We start from the raw sequence: 17,497 nt of genomic DNA on the forward strand, positions 1-17,497 counted from the left end.
AAAAACAAAACCATCAGTGGAAACACTAAAGAAATCAAAATATGCCTTTTGTAGTTTAGTTAATAGTATGTTACCAACATTAATTTCTTAGTTTTGATCATTATACCATGGTTACGTAAGGTGTAAACATTAGGAGAAAGGCATAAAGAAACTGTACGCTCTTGCAACTCTTTTGTAAATCTAAAATTACTTTAAAAGGTTTGAAAACTATGTGCAAGCGGTGGCTAGCTCACAGTAGGCGCTTAATGAATGATGGGTGTGGCAAGCAATGCACCGCTTCCAATAGAATTGAATCTAAGGAGTATTTATTGATGGAAGACACAGTGATACGAAGCCATTAATTAGCCTTGTTGGTGTCAGAGAAACCATTCCAATCACAGATATTGCATGATGTTGGCTGAAATATGGCTTAAAAACTAGTTTCTTGATCCTTGAAGAGACTTCTGGGAACTGAAGTGTGCAGCTGTTCATATGCTCATTCTCTGCCGTTTGTTGTTGGCTCAGATCGGATTTCTCCCTGATAGCATCGCGGGTCTACAGCTACGCAGCTAAATAAACCTTGTTTTGGGACCTGCTAATCTGAGAGGGTTTTTTTTTTTTTAATGATTTTTTATTATATTATGTTAGTCACCATACAGTACATCCCCGGTTTCCAATGTAAGGCTCGATGATTCATTAGTTGTGTATAACACCCAGTGCACCATGCAATACGTGCCCTCCTTAATACCCATCACCGGTCTATCCCATTCCCCCACCCCCCTCCCCTCTGAGGCCCTCAGTTTGTTTCTCATAGTCCATACTCCTGAGAGGGGGTTTTATCCACAACAATTGATAAAGCCAAATGAATAGCACCTTGCCATTCTGCTATAATAATAGCCTCATCTTACTACACACTCATCTTAGTTACTAGGGTACTTTAGTGAGACAGCCAAGGAAAAAAAAGTCCGCGGTGTGTGGCCGGGAGACAGCTCCTCTCCCAGGGGCAAATCAGCCAAGATACTTTGATTGCATTAGCAAAGCAATAAGAAGGGTGAGAAATTTCTCCTCACATAGGGAAATTTCACTCAACAGATAGATAACACTTATTTATTAAAAGCTTTCTATGTGTTTAACCCTGAGAGTGGAAGGGGGACCCAGGTCCCACCTTCGCGGAGCTTACTGTCTTGTAGGGCAAACAGGAAGCTCTTAAGCAGAAACAATAAAATGGGGGTGGGTGCCGTGAATTTCAAGATGGTATAGAGCGGTGGGCTGGGACTCAAATGCTTGAGGCTGGAGAAAGGAAACTTCTCCCACTCCGCTTTCCATGTCATTGCTGAGTTTGAGAGTGGAAGTCAGTCTTTTTAGAGGCTTTCTTAGTGTAGTCAGATAGGCACACTCTGACTGGAGACACTGTGACCACGTGGTCCTGAGCAGATGGCACGTATCCCGATGCTGTACACGTGGAAGATACTCAGCAAATGCTCAGAGACTGAAGGCTGATCTGCACCAATGAGTGACACTAACCCAACCTGATCTAACCGCAAAGTAATGTTAAATTTAGGTCGTCTCTAACAACAACATTTTTTGAGTGCTTAAGACAATCCTGGCAGGGCACCTGGGTGGCTCAGTCGGTTAAGTGACAGCCTTTAGCTCAGGTCATGATCTCAGGGTCCTGGAATCGAGCCCTGCATCGGACTCCCTGCTCAGTGGGGAGTCTGCTTCTCCCTCTGACCTTTCCCCCTCTCATGCTCTCATTGTCTTTTTCTCTCAAATAAATAAATATTTTTTTAAAAAAAGACAATCCTGGCACTATTTTAAATGTTTTACATCAATTAGTTTAATTTTTGTAACTCAATAACAGAAAGACTATCCACATACCCATTCTATAGGTGAGAAGACTGAGACACAGGAAAAAAGGAAGTAGTAACTCACCTAAAGTTACACAGGCACAGCCAGCAAGCAGCAGGCTCAGATTTGAACCCAGGCAGTCAGCCTTCAGGTTACACTCCCCTATCCTGCCTCTTCAAGAGTAGTAGTAAAGGTCCTTGTGCATTTCCTTAGAGGACGGGAGGACAGGCTGATGGTCCCTACAAGCAGCAGCCAGACACAGGGCTCCTCAAAGCCCCAGCGATCACGAGCCTGGTAGTCCTCCCTGTTTCAGCTCTCGCCTCCCACCTTCTCACATAGCCTCTAGCCTTGGGCCGGTGAGACTGGTCACGTGGGAACGGGCAGGGCTACAGCCTAGCACAAGCCTCCACTGAGCCACATGTGGAATGTAGCCATCTCCTGACAGCCCGGGTTGCAGCTACCAAGGTGGAGGCCTGGCAGGCAGTTCCCTTCCCCAGAGCCACTTGCGTTCTTATCTTAGAGCCCTGAAACCAGCTCTTTTGAAATGACATCCCCTGGGACTCAAAAGGGAATCTGATCAGTAACCAGTTCCACCTCCTGACCCTAAATGTGGCGCGCCCGAAAAGTCTACTCAGGGGCACTTTCTGTAGCAAATTTGGTCCAGTATTTATTTGGGGGGGTGGGGAGAGAGAAGAGTGTCTAGGTCAAGTGGACAAGAAAGACACAGGCATTTTTCTCAACTGGGCACTCTGCTGAGTGGCGTTTTCCACCCAGACAGTTCCACGGAACGCTGACAGCATAACGTTCTAGAAGAGATGCCAAATCCAACTGAATAATGTTCTGACATCCTAGAGTTTGAGAAAGTAAAGATTATGTTCTCAACAATGTCTAGAATATTCTCCTAGAATTCAGGATCTCACGTTCACCCTGGCTACCTTTTTTCTCAATATTGATCTCCGTTCACTTGGTGGCCGATGCGTGGACCATCTGCATAGGAGCCGACTCAATAACGCATCAGCAGTTCTTTGCTAATTTTCAGTGTCCAACCTCCTCAAATATTCTCCTTGCGCTTCCTGAGGACACCAGCTCTGTGACAGCACGGACACGCCCCTCGCCGGCTCCTTCTCTCTCCACCACGTCCGGCTGCACGCTAGCCTCCCCGGCTCTCATACTCATACTCTTCCTTCATGTCTATTTTTAGTTTTCCTGGCTCAGGCGTCCCCAGGCCACTGAAACACAACCCCCTCTCTCCCCTCTGCGTCTCCCTCTGGCATGCGAGCTGCCGGCAGGAGCCCCCCGGTTAACCCTGCCGCAGAAATCCTCTAGGGCTCCTTCCTCGGGAAAACCTCCGACTTCGGGATCACAGCTCGGCTTTTAAGATGGACAGAAGCTGGATGACCTTCTGATGGGCTCGAGCTTCGAATCTGGATGTGGACACTTCTCTCTCAGATGACAGAATCACTCCAACTTCCCCTTAGCCGTTGCTTCCTTCCCTTGCAGGGAGCTGTATCTTGTTTTCTTTAAAAAACCTTTTCCTTCCAAATTTGCCTGCCATGCCAACCGTCGTCAGCGCGTCCGTGGCCCCACGGACAGGGGCCGAGCCCAGGTCCCCGGGGCCGATTCCCCAGCCAGGCCAAGGCAAGACCACCGAGGCCGGGGGCGCAAACCCAAGTGGCATCTATTCAGCCATCATCAGCCGCAATTTTCCCATTATTGGAGTGAAAGAGAAGACATTTGAGCAGCTTCATAAGAAATGTCTAGAAAAGAAGGTTCTTTATCTGGATCCCGAGTTCCCACCAGATGAGACCTCTCTCTTTTACAGCCAGAAGTTCCCCATCCAGTTCATCTGGAAGAGACCTCCGGTGAGTAGCTCGCAGGCTTGGGTTTTTTCCCTCCGAGAAGTCCTCCCACTCAGCACCTCCCTGCAGCTCCCCAGTGCACATGGGCAGTAGGGGGAAGGATCCTGGCAGCAGCCCCGTGGGGCTCCACTGAGAGCGGAGGCCAAGCCCATTCTCACTCTCTTGCTCTCTTTTTCTGAAAAACGTCTTGCTTTGAATGAAAGTAATGGGAACTCGGCTTAATTCATCCTATAAAAGTAAATATCCCGGGGCGCCTGGGTGGCACAGTGGTTAAGAGTCTGCCTTCGGCTCAGGGCGTGATCCCGGCGTTATGGGATCGAGCCCCACATCAGGCTTCTCCGCTATGAGCCTGCTTCTTCCTCTCCCACTCCCCCTGCTTGTGTTCCCTCTCTCACTGGCTGTCTCTATCTCTGTCAAATAAATAAATAAAATCTTAAAAAAAAAAAAAGTAAATATCCCTCTCCCAGAACAAGTCTCTGTAAGAGTCCTTCCATTTCTCAGGCTAAAATCATGATGTTGCTCCTTAGTTTGTCAGTAGCCATGACTCTCTGCAACACAGAAGCCCCGCAAAGATGAGAGTAGCCAGCAAAGACCACTTTTCCTTGCATAAAATGTTAGGATTAGAAGCAGAAATCCTAGCAATCATTTTTGTCCGCATACCTCACCCCACAAATGAGAAGGGCACACAGAGGAAAGTACATCCAGAGAGGGCGTGACGGCCCAGATTAAAACCCCTTCTCTTTGGGTAACTCTTCCAGCCTCCGGGTTTCATTTACAGTGATCTCTCAGGCGGAAAATCCTATCCCCCTACTCGCTTCTCTGATCAGACCTCCCATATGACTCTTATTCTTAATTCAGGGAGTATTTACTGGGCATCTGCTAGAGCCAGAAAGTGGGCAATCGACGGGGGAAACAGTAGTGAACAAGAAAGACAAAAATTGGGGCACCTGGGTGGCTCAGTTGGTTAAGCGTCCGGCTCTTGATTTTGGCTCAGGTCATGATCTCAGGGTCCTGGGATGGAGCCCCGAGTTGGGCTCCGTGCTCAGCGGGGAGTCTGCTTGAGATTCTCTCCCTCTCCCTCTGCCCCTCCCCCTGCTCACTCCCCACCCCAAATAAATAAGTAAATCTTTTTAAAAAGAAAGAAAGATAAAAATTCCTGCTCTCCTAGAGTCTAGAATCCTGAAGGGAAGAGAAAATGTTCTCAGGAGAGAACATTCAGATGCTATGGGGTCACGAGGCAAGGGGAGCTAACCCCATTCAGGGCGAGAAACCCTCCCTGAGGAGATCGTTGACGCTGAGGCCCAGGGCTACTCATTATCTTAATCAGGTTACTCTGGGACCTAGTGCCATCGGTTAGCCGTGTTTTCCTTTCTAATCTGAGATGAAATGTCCATGGCTCCTTTCCTTTCCTGACAGTTCTGTGGTAAGGCCTGCGACTGCCCTGAGGACCCTCAGTTTAGAAGAAAGGACTGGCAAGAACTTCATTCTGCAGCCCAGCTGCTGCCCTGAAGTATCTTCGATGACACTGTTCTCCCCTCCCCTCATGCCTTCAGGATAAGCCCAAACTCCTTACAGCTGAGCTACGGCCCTCCCCAGCTGGCCCCTGCCCGCCTGTCCACCTCATCTTCACCCTCTCCCCGTGGATCCCGACACATTCAGCTGCTCTGTTGTTCCGGGTCCTGTACCTCAAGGCTCTTGTTCATGCTCTCTGTCTGGAATGACCTTCTTGTTTTTATCTGATCTGCTCCCCTCACCCTCTCTCCACTGCTCAGGTGTCACTTCCTTCAAGCTTCCATACAGGCCCACACTGGGTGCTCAGCTGCTGGCGGTGAATGAAAACCCACAGCTGAAGGCGTTGAGCTCCAAGAGATAAGGGCAGCCCAGCACCCCAAGGCGGTTGGGGGAGGGGGGATATTCCTAAAAGCCTTTCTTTTTCTTTAAAATAGGTTCCATGCCCAGTGGGGAAACCAATGCAGGGCTTGAACTCACAGCCCTGAGATCAAGACCTGAGCTTGAGCTCAAGAGTTGGACATTTAACCGACTGAGCCACCCCGGCAACCCCTAAAAGCCTTTTCTAATACTACTGCAGAGAAAAAAAAAAACTTACAAATGCTGTTTTTAGTGAAATCATTGTGGATTTTAGTCTTAAAAACAAGACTTGCATACTAATAAGAACCATGTAAGGGTCTGTTATGCTCTAGGCACTACGTCAGTCCTCAAATTTATACTGTCCTTGTCAGTGTGACCTTGGGGGCACCAAAAGACCTGTTTCAAACTGTGCTCCCAACACCAACACCCCCTTGCGTGCAGGTGAAATGATTAAGGTCCAGAAAGGGCAATCACACAGGTTGATTGAAACTGAAGCAGTGAAATGATTCCAGAATTTTCTCAAGTATAAAGCACTTCTTGGAGATGTAAGTTTCCCATGCGTTCCATAGACGTAGTAACTTCTACCAGGTTTGAGCAGTCTGAAATGGAGACCGTGTCCTAGGAGAGGCCCTTACTGCTTCTACTACCTGAGGCACAGAATCACTGAAAGCCAATCTGAGTATTTATTCGCAATTGAGTAGTACTTATTACAGTTGGATGGTGGTGGTGGTGGTGGTGATGGCAATGATGATGATGATGATGATGATGATAAGGGGAGAATTATTTGAGCCAGCTATAATTCTAGTTAATATGGTGCTGCACTTTCAGCCTTTCCCTCTTCAAAGAAGGGACAGCCAGGCCACCTGTCCAGGCACACCCATAATCTCTTCTCACTCACTTACCAATGCTACCTCACTCTTCCTCCTCCTCTAGGGAGCTTCATGCACTGAGCTTCCAGGCCAAGCTGATTCCTTTTGCCCTTCCTTCTATGATCTATTTCTAGAATCAGAAAGCAGACAAACCATGCAACACTTCCCAACTGTTGAGCCAAATTCTCTTGATGACAAACCCCTGGACAGAAGAGAAGGGCTTCTAGAACAGGACCTCTGGAAAACTGATTACTCTTGCCCAATTTCATCAGGGAAATTCAAATCAAAACCAATGAAATATCACTTTGTCAGAATGGCTAGACTCAAAAAGACACAAAAATAACAAATATTGGCAAGGATGTGGAGAAAAAGGAACGCTTGTGCACTGTTGGTGGGAATATAAATTGGTGCAGCCCCTGTGGAAAACAGGTTCCTCAAAGAATTAAAAATAGAACTACATTATGATCCAGTAATTCCACTACTGGGTGTTTATCCAAAGAAAACAAAAACACTAATTCAAAAAGATACATGCACCCCAATGTTTTCTGCAGCATTATTTAGAATAGCCAAGTTATGGAAGCAGCCCAAGTGCCCCCCCCCCCACACACACAGAGGAATATTACTCAGCCATAAAATAAGAATGAGATCTTGGCATTTGCAACAACACGGATGGACCAAGAGAGTATAATACTAAGTAAAATAAGTCAGACAGAGAAAGACAAATACCAAATGATTTCCCTCAAATGTGGAATCTAAGATACCAAACAAATGAACAAATAAAGAAACAAAGAGACACACAAACAAAAAAGCTCTTATGTACAGAGAATAAACTGGTGGTTACCAGGAGGGAAGCGGGTTGGGGGATGGGTGAAATAGATAAACAGGATTAAGAGGTAAAAACTTCCAGTTATAAAATAAATAAGCCATGGAGGTGAAGAGTGCAACATAGGGAATAGAGTCAATAAGACTGTAATAATGTTTTTGGTGACAAACGGTGGCTACACTGAAGGAGTTGAGCACGGAGGAATATACAGAACTGTAGCATCACCTAAATGTTGTACACCTGAAACTAATATAACACTGTATGTTAATTATACTTCAATTAAAAAAGCAAAATAATAACAAATAGGAGCACCTGGCTGTCTCAGTCAGAAGAGCATGCGACTCTTGATCTCGGGGTCACGAGTTTGAGGTCCACGTTGGGTGTAGAGATTACTTAAATAAATAAAAATTTAAAAATAGTGACAATAATAAATAAATCATTACATTTTTCAGGTTAGGTCTTGTTACCACTACAAAATTATCTTTGAATGTTTTTACAGATATTTAGCCAAGTGTGCTAAACAAAATATGAGTCTTCAGCATGGCAGACTGTAGCTTTTCTCTTCATGAGGAAAACTCATAAGGAAAAATTAGGAAGATTCTTATAATTACAGAAAGAATAATTTCTCTCTGTGGGTGGGCATGATTGCTGTTTAGCGGGGGAAGAAAAGAAAAAAAAATGCTAGTTTATTTACAAGATGGAAGGAGCTAGAACAGAAACCAAAGTGGGGGGAGGGGAGGCAACGGGGCAAGAGGCCACATACCCCAGTGTCATCCCTCCACTTGACCTGACACCCAAAGACATCTTTTTTTTTGAAGATTTCATTTATTTATTTGAAATCGAGTGAGAGAGAAAGCACAAATGGGGGGAGGGGCAGAGGGAGAAGCAGGCTCCCCGCTGAGCAGGGATCCCGACCACGTGGGGCTCCATCCCAGGACCCCAGGATCCCCACCTGAGCCAAAGGCAGACGTTTAACTGCCTGAGCCACCCAGGTGTCCGGACACCCAAAGGTAGCTTTACTCACGAACTTGTGAAATGCCTGAGGCAAGGAAAGTCACCTGCCGGTACGGGGAGGAAGTTAGTGTCTTCAGTGACACACACAGGATGAGCCCACACACCCAGAAGCGAGTGTGGAAAGCACGGTAGTGGGGAAAGAGAGGCGTACAGACGCACACTGCCAGGAACCCACTGCACGCTGGTGGGGGGAGGGGCTCTGTCCTCTCAGAGGCTGCAAAGTGGGAGCTCCAGATCTCTGGGGCGCCGTGAGGCCCCAGCTGACACCTGGAGAGTGAGCGCCCTGCCTAAGAGAAGCTGACACACGGTGCAGCCGCTGTGGAAAACAGTATGGAGCTTACTCAGAAAGTTAAAAATAGAACTGCCCTACAATCCAACAAACGCACTAGGGGATATTTACTCAAAGAACACAAACACTAATGCAAAGGGACACACGCACCCCTATGCTTATAACAGCGTATTTACAACAGCCACGAAATGGAAGCAGCCCAAGTGTCCAACCATAGAGGGATGGATAAAGAAGAGGTGGGATACATACGCAATGGACTCTTATTCCGCCATAAAAAAGAATGAAATCTTACAATTTGCAGCTGCACGGATAGAGCTAGGGAGTATTATGCTAAGCAAAATAAGTCAGAGAAAGACAAATGCCATATGATTTCACTCCTATATGGAATTTAAGAAACAAACCAGCAAATGGGGAAAAAGAGAAAGAGATAAATTAAGAAACATTCTTTTTTTTAAGATTTAATTTATTTATTTGAGAGAGAGCAAGAATGAGCAGGGGAGAGGGGCAGAGGCGCAGAGGGAGAAGCAGACTCCCCACTGAGCAGGGAGCCCAACTCGGACTCAATCCCAGAACCCTGAGTTCATGACCTGAGCCGAAGGCAGACGGTTAACCGCCTGAGCCACCCAGGTGCCCCCCGAAACAGATTCTTAATTATCGAAAACAAACTGGTGGTTACCAGAGGGGAGGTGGGTGGGGGGGATGGGTTAAACAGGTGATGCGGATTAAGGAGGGCACCCGTCCTGATGAGCACCAGGTGATGTATGGAAGTGCTGAATCACTATATTGTACACCTGAAACGAATATTACACTGTATGTTAACTGGAATTTGGATAAACCTTAAAAAGCAAAAAAAAAAAAAAAAAGAATCTAACACTTGCTTTACCATTTTCATCCCAACTTTAAATAATCACCATCACAACTTTTAGAAGTTTATTATATTCCCCAGAACAACAGGAAGATAGTATTAAAACTGCTATCAAAAACTCCTTATACATTTTAGGATAGTGTGGGAACTTCTTTTAGCCATTTCAGGGAGATGGGTTTCTTTCCTGAATTCAAGGTTTTGAAGGGAAAACGGATGCTCCCAGCCCCTTCAATAACCTGCCTATATTAGTACTTCTCATAGTCTGAAAGCTCATCCTTAGCCAGAACTCTCCTGGCCACAACTTTTGTACCTTATCTCTGGTCTGACCCAGAAGATAGCAAAATAGAGTCAGCAGATTTCCTGTACATAGTAATCCTCCCTGTCCGTGAATAATCTCATCCTTCCTTTAGATGCCTCAGATCAAATAGTCATAGACCTTCTCTAACTTTACTCCGAAGTGTGGTTTTTCCAGCCCGGGGGTGTCAGTGCTATGATCCTCATATTCATGGATACAGTCGATCCTCATTATTCATGGAGTCTGTATTTGTGAATTCACCTACTCACTAAAATTTATTTGTAACCCCAAAATCAACATCCATGGCGCTTCTGTGGTCATCTGCAGACATGTGTAGTAGGGCAGTGAAAAATCTGAGCCGCCTCCCACACACTTTCCCAGATGAAATCAGGGTGACACTCGGCCTTCTCATCTTAGCTCTCACCCTGTAAACAGGTGTCCTTTTCATAGTCTAACAGTGCCGCGTTTTTCACATTTTTGCACTTCTGATTGGTGATTTCTCTGTTTAAAATATGAAGTGCTGTCTCGTATTCCTAAGTGCAAGAAGGCCAGGGTGTGCCTTAGGGAGAAAAGACATATTAGATAAGCTTCTTTCACGCCCAAATTTTGGTGCTGTTGGCTGTGAGTTCAATGTTAATGACTCCGTAAAATATATTAAATAAGCTCTTTAAGCAGAAACACACTGAAGAGCACGTATTGATCAGTTGATAAAAATGTGACTAGAGACTCACAGGAATCTAATCCTGTATTGTCTCCAAAAGCAATGGTTCGATACTCACTAATTCCTCATTCACAGCCCCTTTATAGAACAGAACTACCATGAATAGCAAGAATCGACTATGATTCCTGTGTTCTCTGTATTCTTAAATATCACAGCTTAAAACAGTACCCTATGAAGGGTATGATTAGCAGGAAACATTGCAACATGTTTTAATCCGTTATAGTCATGATTTTTTTTTTTAAGATTTTATTTATTTGACAGAGAGAGAGAGAGACAGCCAGCGAGAAAGGGAGCACAAGCAGGGGGAGTGGGAGAGGAAGAAGCAGGCTCCCAGCAGAGAGCCTGATGTGGGGCTCGATCCCAGGAGCCTGGGATCACGCCCTGAGCCGAAAGCAGACACTTAACAACTGAGCCACCCAGGTGCCCCTATAGTTATGATTTTTTGATGTTCGAATTGTCCCATCTTTGGACAGTGGGAGGCCCCTACGAGCTGCCTGCATCATTTGTCATGACCCCATTCACCTTTTTTTTAAAGATTTTATTTATTTATGTGATGGAGAAAGAGAGAGGGCATGCACAAGTGGGGGAAGGGGCGGAGGAAGAGGCAGAAGTAGGCTCCCCACCGAGCAGGGAGCGCGATGCGGAACTCCATGCCAGGGCTCTGGGATTATAACCTGAGCCAAAAGCAGATGCTTAACCAACTGAGCCACCCAGGCACCCCCAACCCTATTAATCTTAAATAACTTCCTTGTTTTCTGGCCACAACAAAATGTCCCAGGCTTATATTGCACATTTCTTCCCCCAGACCTGGAATGAATCATTTTTGCACATAGCCTGGTTCCTTTTAGTCTGAAGCGAAGCTAATGGAAAGGGGTGAAATGTGGAGGAGAGCAGACCACCACCTCCCAAGCACCCAGTGCTTGGCCACTGCATTGGTACCCTGAGGTTGGAAGCTTCCTGACCATCTGTGGTGACACCAGAGGTCTCCTGCTCTCACGGCCCCTTCCACGGGCCCTATCGCCTCCACAAGCAACATTCCTCCCTGGGTATCTTCCCAGCCAGGGGATCACCAGGCTCGAGTTACTCAACTCTGAAAAGAAAAAACTCTTGGTTGGCATAAAATAAAAGCTACTCCCTGCCAGTGTGGAATGAGAGGGAAGAAAGAGAACTATAGGAAAACCCAGGCTGTGTGTCATGAGCCCTCTGTTCCCAGGGCTAGGGGCCCAGTCGCTGGCGATGTAGCTTCTTTTCCCAGGGATATTATTTCTCCTTCCTAAACCCAGCTCAGCAGGAGGTCTGCTTGCAATCTGACTGAGAGTATCCTCTTCCGTCAGTTTAGAGAAGTGGGATCACTGGGCTAGCTACAAAGAGGAAGACCTGAGGGCGTCCTGCAGAGTGTTGAGAAAACTAAATTTGGAACCAAACAGACCTCATCTAGACCCTGGCTGGCTCAGCCACTAACAAGTCAAATTGGGGCACGTGTGTGGTGCAGTCGGCTGGGCAACCGACTCTTGGTTTCAGCTCAGGTGTGATCTCAGGGTGGTGGGATTGAGTCCCACATGGGGCTCCGTGCTCAGCGTGGAGTCTGCTTAAAAGACTCTCTCTCCCTCTCCCTCTGCACCCCCTACATGAATAAACAAATCTTTTTTTAAAAAGTTTAATAATTACCCTTAAGATGCCTGGGGGGCTCAGTTAGTTAAGCATCTGACTCTTGATCTCAGCTCAGGTTTTGATCTCAGGGTTGTGAGTTCAAGCCCCACGTTGGACTCCACTCCAGGCATGGAGCCTACTTAAAAACAAACAAACAAACAAACAATTATCATATGATTTCTCTCCTCTATGGAACATAAGAACTAGGAAGATGGGTAGGAGAAGAAAGGGATAAAGAAAGGGGGGGTAATCAGAAGGAGGAATGAAGCATGAGAGACTATGGACTCTGAGAAACAAACTGAGGGCTTCAGAGGGGAGGGGGTGGGGGAATGGGGTAGACTGGTGATGGGTAGTAAGGAGGGCACGTATTGCATGGTGCACTGGGTGTTATACGCAACTAATGAATCATCGAACTTTACATAAAAAAATTTTAAATTAAATTAAAAAAAAAAAAACAAAAAACCTTTAGAGAGACAACTCATGAAGTGGGAGAAGGTATTTATACAGCACATCTAACCAATAAGCAATCAGTATCCAAAGATGCCTACAATTCAAGTTGAAAAAGACAAATGCAATAGAAAAATTCACAAAAGATGGGCATTTCATGGACAGCAAGTAACAAAAGATCCAGAAATACATGAATGTATGAACAATGTTCTGCCTATAATGGGCACAGCGATACTGTCATCACATAGCCGTTCTGAGCTCGCGCTAGGTAGCAATTCCTAGGAGCAGCGGCAGCAAAGGACAAGAGCATAGCACACTGATGAAGGGCACAGGCTTTAAAGCCAGACAACCCTGGTTTGAATCCCAACTCCACCTCTTAACCAGGTGACCTCAGGCAGGTTACTGACCATTTTCAGGTCTCAGTTCCCTCCTCTGTGGAAAGAATATGAAAATCCTTACTTCCATAGAGTTGTTGTAAAGAGTAAACGATGTGTTGTAAATGACATACCGAGCACAGTGAGTCAATAATGATGATGGTAAATCAAGGGCAGGATGAGATACCCCATTGAGAACCACCCCTCTCTTGACTCGGCGCCATGCCGGGGTGGGGTGGGGGAGGTAAGTTCGGGCAAAAGTGAAAATTCAATAAATAAGTGGGACTGCCTACCCCTGAATTCCACAAGCCAGCAGCTCCTCCAGATGGGGACAGAGCTCTAGACATCATAGCGAAGAAGCTGAAATATCTCAGCAGTAAAATGCTGAAAACGGGAGGGACAGGGACAGAAATAGCCGAGAAATGTATGAAACGATGCATTTTCCTGATTATGAATGAGGCAGAGCATCTTTTCATACATTCATGTATTTCTTGAGCATTAATTATCTCTCTGTCCATTAAATACCTGTCTTTGCTAGTTTTTCTATTGAGTTTGTCTTGCTCAACTTGAATTATAGGCATGTTTGGATACTGATTGTTTAGTGGTTAGATGTGCTGTAAATATCTTCTCGGGGCACCTGGGTGGCTCAGTCAGTTAAGCATCTGACTTCAGCTCTGGTCATGATCTCAGGGTCCTGGGATCGAGCCCCGTGTCCGGCTTCCTGCTCAGTGAGGAGTCTGCTTGTCCCTCTTCCTCTGCCCCTCCCCCTGCTTGTGCACTCTCTCCCTCTCTCAAATAAATAAATAAAATCCTTAAAAAATATATTTTCTCCCACTTTGCGACTTGCCTTTTCACTCTCTTAAGGGTTTTCTTAGTTTAAAAATTCTTAACTAAAAGCTCTTAATTAAAAGTTCTAAATTAATTCTTAATTTATTATTTTTTTCCTTTATAGTTAGTGTTTTTTATGTTCTGTTAAGAAAGTTTTCCTTAGGGGCACCTGGGAACCTCCATCAGTTAAGCTTCCAACTCTTGATTTTGGCTTAGGTCATGATTTCAGGGTCATGAGATCAAGCCCCACACTGAGCTCTGCTTTGGGTGTGGAGCCTGCTTAAGTTTCTCTCTCTCCCTCTGCCCCCCACCCCCCGACCTTGCTTGCACACATGCTCTCTCTCTCTCTCTCAAAAAAAATTAAAATTAAAATTAAAAACACTTTTTTTCCTAAACCAAAGTCATTCTTCTTTATTATCATTTAGAAACTTAATTTTTCTGCCTTTATATTTGGGTCTATAATCCATCGAGAAATGATTTTTCTTATATAAGATAGGGATCACGTTTTGTTGTTTTTCCATATGGATAGTTGATGTTCCCGGCACAATTTATTTTTTTTTCCAAATCCTTTCTCTTCTATTTTGTAATGTCACTTTTTAAACAGATCAATGTCTACCCACGTGTGGTTCTGTTTCTGCACTTTTTACCGTGTTCCACTTGTGTTTACTGATCTTTGTGCCAACCCCACACCTAGTGCCAATAAGTTTTGCCATTCAGTAGAGCAAGTACTCCCAACTTGTTTTTCTTCTTCAGTATTGTTTTAACTATATCTGGCTCTTTGCCTTTCCATTTAAATTTTATTTTATTTTTATTATTTTTTAAAGATTTTATTTATTTATTTGACAGACAGAGAGGTAGCGAGAGAGGGAACACAAGCAGGGGGAGTGGGAGAAGGAGAAGCAGGCTTCCCACTGAGGAGAATGCTGGGATCATGACCTGAGCCAGGCAAGACGCTTAACAAATGAGCCACCCAGGCGCCCCACTGAGCCACCCAGGCGCCCCTCCATTTAAATGTTAGAATCAGGATGTTGAGTTCCACCCAAAATCCTGTTGGGATTTTTACTGAGATTGCATTGAATCAATCTGGGAAGAATGCATGTCTTGACAATACTGAGTCTTCTTATCCATGAAGAAGGGATGTCTCTCCATTTAATTGGGTCTCCTTTAGTATCTTTTTTTGTTAAGATTTTATTTATTTATTTATTTATTTATTTACTTATTTATTTATTTGACAGAGAGAGACAGAGAGAGCATGAGTGGTGGGCAGGTGCAGAGGGAGAGGGAGAAGCAGGCTCCTCACTAAGCAGGGAGCCCAATGCAGGGCTCCGTCCTAGGACCCCAAGATCATGACCTGACCCGAAGGCAGATGTTCAATTGACTGAGCCACCCAGGCACCCCTCTTTTAGTATCTTTTAATCAAGTTCTTTGATAATTTTCTCCATAAAGGTCTTGAACATCCTTTGTCAGATTTCTTCCTAGGCATCTTTTGTTTTTGTTGTTATTAGGGCTTCTTAAAATTGTACTTAATTTCTCAGGCATAAACATCCATTTGACTTTTATATCCAATATATACACTGAACTCTTAGTAATTCTAACAATTTGATTATAGATCCCAAGTTATTTGTCTGTAGGTTCTGTTTCTGTATAGATAGTAAGATCATTTGTAAATAATGACAGGGCCACCCAGTGCATTATACACAACTGTATTCAGCAACCTAATTCCTGTTTTACTGCACTGGCTAAACCCTCCAGCATCATGTTAATAATAAAGAAGATAACAGAATCTGTCTGGCTCCTAATTTTAAAGGGAAATCAATCTTAGCGTTTCACTGTTGAATAGACTTGCTATAGATTTCTATGTCCTCATGTCTTGGGTGTATTTCTTATAAACTGCTTAGAGTTAAAAAAAAATTTCCAATCTGAAAACCTTTGTCTTTTAACTGAAGGTTTTAGTCCATTTACACTGCTGATGAACACTGATATATATTGGATTTATTTCTATCGTCTTAACCATAACCTTTCTGTTGATATTGCTTTTTAAGCTTTCCTTTTTCCTCTTTCCGCCTTTAAAAAAATGTATTAAAAGTTTTCTCAGGGCTCCTGGGTGGCTCAGTTGGTTAAGCATCCAACTCTTTTTTTTTTTTTTAAGATTTTATTATTTATTTGCCAGAGAGAGAGAGCGAGAGCGAGAGCAAGCAAGCACAAGCTGGGGGAGCAGCAGGCAGAGGGAGAAGCAAGGAGCCCAATGCAGGGCTGGATCCCAGGACCCTGGGATCCTGACCTGAGCCGAAGGCAGACACTTAACGACTGAGCCACCCAGGGATCCCTAAGTGTCCAACTCTTGATATTGGCTAAGGTCATGATTTCAGGGTTGTGAGATCAAGCCCCACGTCAGGCTCCATGCAGGGCATGGAGCCCGTTTAAGATTCTCTCTCTCCTTCTCCTTCTGCCCCTCCCTTGCCTAAAAAATGTAAAGTGTTTTATTTTATTTTTTTCTTTCTACTAGTTTGGAAGTTATTGACTATTTCTGTTTTTTCAGTGGTTGCCCTAAATGATTAACATACATTTCATCTTGACAAAGCCTGAAATTGATCAATAGCTTTATTTTCCTCATAAACAGTGTGAGAACCCTAAGGCACATTGACTCCAAGTACTCCTCTTCCTACTAATCTGCTGTTGTTGCTCATAATTTTAGTTCCATATTGATTTTACAACCTTAAAAAATAAAAAATATTACAATTTTTAAAACAGTCAATATTCACTGAGATATACATGTTTACCAATTTCTTTTTTTTACTGTTTCTTCTTGAGTCTTAGACTTTTCCTTCTAGAATAATTTTGCTTTTTCCTAAAGGACCTTGTTTAGAAGTTTCTTCACTGAGGGTCTATTTGTAGTAAGCATTCTCAATTTTTATTTGTACAAAATTTGCTCTCCCTCATGAAATAGTGTTCCTGGGTAATAAGTCATAGGTCAATTCTCATTAATATGTTCTGGTTTACATTCCTGCTCAAATCAGCAGTCATTCTAATTGGTGTCCCTTACTAAGCCATCTGCCTTTTCTCTCTGACTGCTTTTAAGATTTTCTGTCTATGGTATTCTGCAATATCTCTATGATTGTCTCAACATATATTTCTGTATATCTTTCCTGCTCAGTATTCATTGGGATTCCTGAATCTGAGGATTGGAGTCATTGATCAATCCTAAAAAATGTCTTAGAATATTAATTCTTTTCATATTTTCTATTATCTTCTTCTGGAACTCCAATTAGATATATGGTGAACTTACTTTGCTCTATCTCATGTATATTTTAACCTTTTTTCTCTTTCTTTGTAAAAACTTTCCCATCTCTTTGATTCTCTGTGTGATATTCCAGGTGATTTCTTCTGATCTCCCTTCTAGTTCACTAATGCCCACTTCAACATCACCTAATCCAATTATTTTTTAAAGGTTAATTTATCTTTATTTTTTTTTTATTTTTTTATTTTTTTTAAAGATTTTATTTATTTATTTGATAGAGAGAGACAGCCAGTGAGAGAGGGAACACAAGCAGGGGGAGTGGGAGAGGAAGAAGCAGGCTCCTAGCAGAGGAGCCTGATGTGGGGCTCGATCCCATAACGCCGGGATCACGCCCTGAGCCAAAGGCAGACGCTTAACGACTGCGCCACCCAGGCGCCCCTATCTTTATTTTTTTTAAGATTTTATTTATTTATTTGAGAGAGGGAGAGAGAGCTAGATCACAAGCAATGGGTGGGACAGAAGGAGAGGG

At 44.1% G+C, this 17,497-nt stretch overlaps 2 protein-coding genes across 10 annotated transcripts in view; one reads left to right on the forward strand and one right to left on the reverse strand.

Moving 5' to 3' along the window:
• LOC123775874 (uncharacterized) overlaps nt 1–17,497 on the reverse strand; it is a 52,554-nt gene that overhangs the window by 21,700 nt on the left and 13,357 nt on the right. For 3 of the 5 annotated variants that reach the window (XM_087859128.1, XM_087859122.1, XM_087859127.1), the window contains exon 1: nt 1,912–3,013. The exons of 1 other annotated variant lie outside the window; for it this stretch is intronic. The gene's annotated coding sequence lies outside the window, so the exon portion shown is untranslated. Of the gene's footprint in view, nt 1–1,911; nt 3,014–4,633; nt 4,772–17,497 lie in introns of those variants that run through there. One more of the 5 variants, XM_087859125.1, reaches the window with a different exon arrangement.
• Nucleotides 3,090–17,497, forward strand: part of CAPN3 (calpain 3) — a 50,193-nt gene continuing 35,785 nt past the window's right edge. For 3 of the 5 annotated variants that reach the window (XM_045771417.2, XM_045771427.2, XM_087859115.1), the window contains exon 1: nt 3,093–3,689. In XM_045771417.2, coding sequence (XP_045627373.2) covers nt 3,381–3,689 — 309 coding nt within the window. In that variant the 5' untranslated portion in view covers nt 3,093–3,380. Of the gene's footprint in view, nt 3,690–17,497 lie in introns of all 5 variants that reach the window. The other 2 variants (XM_087859116.1, XM_045771433.2) reach the window with 1 other exon arrangement.

Source organism: Ursus americanus, chromosome 36 (assembly GCF_024610735.1).
Source record: "Ursus americanus isolate L20-20 chromosome 36, mUrsAme1.1.p, whole genome shotgun sequence".
Taxonomy (NCBI): Eukaryota; Metazoa; Chordata; class Mammalia; order Carnivora; family Ursidae; genus Ursus; species Ursus americanus.